Source organism: Myotis lucifugus, unplaced genomic scaffold (assembly GCF_000147115.1).
Source record: "Myotis lucifugus unplaced genomic scaffold, Myoluc2.0 scaffold_123, whole genome shotgun sequence".
NCBI classification, from domain to species: Eukaryota; Metazoa; Chordata; class Mammalia; order Chiroptera; family Vespertilionidae; genus Myotis; species Myotis lucifugus.
In genome coordinates this window covers 1201201-1205393 of record NW_005871171.1, presented here as the reverse complement: position 1 = coordinate 1205393, position 4193 = coordinate 1201201, and the positions used below count along the sequence as shown (strand labels likewise).

Genomic DNA, 4193 nt, shown 5'->3' with positions numbered 1-4193 from the left:
CTACAGTAAAAATTTCCCAGGTCTTCATCTGGCTTTCAGGATACAAGTGGGAAAGATTTTTCTGTAGTCCTGATAGTGAAAGACCACACCACCAAGATGCCAGTTGCTGTGGAAGATTCCACAGTGACACTCACCACAAGGGAGTCCATTCTGAGGACTGGACACGCAGGCTGCTCAGCCGTCCCCTATCCCAGAAATCCCAGAACAGAAACAAAACACACAGCAAAAGGAAGGTGCTGGCGATGCCGGGACAGTGTCCCTGCATGGGCCTGGCCAGCAATTTCCCTGGATGTAGGGAGGGGTGGCGGGTCGTGGGGGGAAGGGTGCGTATGTAACATTACGGAACTAACAGCTCCGGCCGGCCATCCGCCTTTCTTCCTTACAGTCCCAGAGCTGTGTGAAATGCCTTCTTTGAAAAGAAGGAATTTGAAGAAAAAAATTTTGGAAAATGGGTTCTGTGCTTCGCTTGGTTAGAGTATGTGGTCAGCGTCAGGTGAGGGACTCACTGCTAAGTAAGAGCTGTGGACTTGAGTTCTTTCCTAAAGCGCTTTACCGCCAGGGATTCAAGTGTTTTGCGTACTGTTAGGCGTACAATTGTAATTTTGTAGCATTCTAAGAAAACCTGATGCTAGGAGGCCTAAAAGGTGGGTATTTGCACTTACACTTGAAATACTCGCTTCTCCTTTTGTGAGTTAGTGTTCACCTGGTTGGCGAGTGCTCCTGCTAAACCTATGGTGGGCACCGCACTGGTGCTCCCGCCACTGCTGCGAAGCCAGGCAGTTCAGGGTTGGTGTGTAGTTGGGAAGTTCTCAGCCGAAATTATTTTCATTATTTCCCAAGTCTCAGTCCATTAAACAACTTGGTCAAGAGGCCAGGAAGAGAAATGGCATTCTCGAAATATTATTAGCATTTTGCAGTGAATGCTAACACAGTACATTTACAGCTGATTAAGTCTTCTCTCTCTGTTTCATTATGGATTCTGACAGGGATTTTGAGACTGAGTTCCATTAAATAATAAATAGAATCAGCAAGGTCATTTTCTTCCCTCCAAGGGAAACTTTGCAGGAAGAAGACAAGAATTGGGAAGAGGTTTAGTTCAGTATCTCAGGGGGCATAAGGGAATCAAGTTTTTCAGAATCAGAATCGAACAAATACCAAACAGATATTTGCAATGAACTGTGGATATTACCAATTACTTATTGCCAGTGATTTGATTTTTTTCCCCAGGGAAAATTTGAGTAAGGTATGGTTTAGGACAGAGGTCTCAAAGTCATGGTCCACAGATAATTTAGATCCACAGACGTGTTTTGTTTGGCCCAGACTGTGTTTAAAAAGTGTCTTTAAATATGATTGCTTTGTTTGAAAAATCACAGAATTTTACATAAAAAGTCAGATTTTGGGTAATTCTGTTCCCCCCACCTGCCTACTTTTTAACAGTTTGCTGCAGCTGAGTGTTGGCCGCCCCCAGCAGATGAGGCAGTTTTCATTCTCTATGTCACCTGCTTCCCTCCTTTATGTTGACACCCGTGACCATGCAGTATAAGCAGTTAAGTTTGAGAGACTTGACTCACATGTTCTGGAATGAAGATGAAAAAGAACTAGAAGATTTTATTTCAGATTTTGTGGATCTTTGACATTTTATAGCACAATGGTTCAGTTTTTGGGCTCTGGAATCAAAATTTCCTGGAAACAAGTGTGGTTTCTTTCAGATTAGTTGTGTGACCTAAAGCAGGTTACTAAATCTCTCTGAACACTTGTTTTATCAGTTAACTAGCAGTTGTATTTACCTTATAAGGTTATTGCACGGATTCCATTTGCATCTGTATGAATGTGTATCTATTAAATACTAACACACAAACATACACACACCAGTTAGAATAGCGCCTTGTTTATGCTAACCCATCAAATATTTTTATAAACAAGTTGGTTTAAAAAGAAAATTTAATTGGTAAATAAAGTGTATTTCTCTTCCCTTTCCCATTGGCTGAGAAAGGCAAGAAGTACTGTTTTTGCGTCATACATGTGGTCCTTAAATGGCAGGTACACTAGGTTGATAGAATTTTTTTGTTTATAGATTGCTATGTTTTTATTCACTGATAAACTGAAAGTCTATTTCTAGATGATTCTTTCTCTTGTACACTTCATTTGTTTTATTAGTAATCAAAGCCTGTAAAGAGTGGCTTCATCTAGTCCCCAGACGCAGATCTGTCTTCGTCCTGACAAATCTGGCGTAACGAAGTTCCTAAGTCTTCTTGTCACATGCAGCCACATGAAGGCAATTCTGAAGACTGTTCTTCTTAAGGTATTTCTTGGTAAGATATTTAAAATGCCTTTTAGAGAACTGTTTCTCAGAAACAACAGTGATTTTGTACTTTTTAAAAATATTTCTATTGATTTCAGAGAGGAAGGGAGAGGGAAAGAGAGATAGAAACATCAGTGATGAGAGAATCATTCATTGGTTGCCTCCTGCATGCCCCCTACTGTGGACCGAGCCTGCAACCCGGGCATGTGCCATTGACCAGATTCAAACCTGGGACCCTTCAGTCCTCAGCCTGATGCTCTATCCACTGTGCCAAACTGGCTAGGACTGATTTTATTCTTGATGTATTCAATGTAAACAGCATTCCGAAGATTTCCAATTTTTCCATTGACTTTACCCTTCTCCCATAGAAAGGGTTCAAAATGTCCATAATTAAAAATGCCATCTTCTACTGGATGAGTAAGGTCCAAACCAAACTTCCAAGTTGTCCTCTTAGGATTCTTGACTTTTGGAGCCATCTTGAATGTAGTCTGTGTGATCAGAGCTAGGTTGATAGTATTCTATTTTCACATAACTACAACATGGAGATTTGAAAGTTCATGGATGTTATCCTGTTCTTGATATCCTTCCAAGCACTAGGACTTGAGGGGATGGTACTTGTATACAGGATGCCAGGTATTCCCAGGAAGCATTTTGCATGGTGGTGTCCATACTCCACTTGAGGATCTGGAGCTCATGCCATTTTGACTGATAAGTGACTGAGATCTGACCATCTGCAGAGGGAAGAAATGGCGTATTGTGGTGATGTTTGGTGTCTGGTAAGCAGGTGGAAAACCAGAAATCAGATTTTAATTGCTGGATGATGGAATGCGATGGAGATAAATAGGCCTGCTCTAGTCATTATATCCTCTTTTGACTAGAATCAGAGGTTAATATATTGTGTTTTTTCAGCTTTCCCCACTCACTCCTTTCTAAAAAATATGTTGTTGGCTTCCAAAGATATTTAGAGCTAAAACACAGTGTTGTTTAAGTAGTTTTTGTGTCTGGAGCTTTAACTCAAGGAAAATTAATGACATTTAACTATTGTGTGTGTGTGTGTGTGTGTAATATAGTTAATATTTTGCATTACTTATATATAAATAAACCATAAAAAAGAACCAGTCAGAATGAAGAATGCAATATCTGAAATGAAGAATACACTAGAAGGAATCAACAGCAGCTTAGATGAAGCAGAGGATCAAATCATTAATTTAGAGGACAAGATAACAGTAAGTACCTAAGCAGAGCAACAAAAAGAAAATAGAATTTTTTAAAAATAGGAAAGTCTAAGAGACCTCTGAGACATCAAATATAACAACATCCACATTAAAGGGATACCAGAAGGAGAAGAAAGTGAGCAAGGGATCGAGAATATGTTTGAAGAAATAATGGCTGAAAACTTCCCTAACCTGATGAAATAAATATTCACACAAGTTCAGGAAGCACAGAGTCCATATCAAGAAGAACCCAAAGAGGCCCACACCGAGACACATTATAATTAAAATGGCAAAGAGACAATCTTAAGGCTGCAAGAGAAAGACAGTTACCTACAAGAGAGCTCCCATTAAGCTGTCAGTGGATTTCTCAACAGAAACATTTCAGGCCAGAAGGGATTGGCATGAAATATTCAAAGTGATGAAGAGCAAGGACAACCAAGACTACCCAGCAGGGCTATTACTTAAAACTAAAGGTGAAATAAAGAGCTTCCTAGACAAATCTAAAGGAGTTGATTAAACCATTATTGCAAGAAATGTGAAAGGGCCTTTTTTAAGAAGAAGAAAAGAAATACATGGGTGTGTGAGTGTGTGAGTGTGTGTGTGTGTGTGTGTGTCTATATCTATATATATATATATATATATATATATATAGAGAGAGAGAGAGACAGACAGAGAGA

At 39.7% G+C, this 4193-nt stretch overlaps 1 protein-coding gene across 1 annotated transcript; it reads right to left on the bottom strand.

Moving 5' to 3' along the window:
• Positions 1 to 2200: 2200 nt before the first annotated feature.
• LOC102432965 (60S ribosomal protein L22-like 1) lies at positions 2201 to 2778 on the bottom strand. The gene is made up of 2 exons (XM_014460033.1): positions 2598 to 2778; positions 2201 to 2370 (listed from the first exon to the last, which is right to left on the bottom strand). The coding sequence occupies exons 1-2, from the start codon at positions 2776 to 2778 to the stop codon at positions 2243 to 2245; spliced, it is 309 nt and encodes a 102-aa protein (XP_014315519.1). The 3' UTR covers positions 2201 to 2242.
• Positions 2779 to 4193: the final 1415 nt, after the last annotated feature.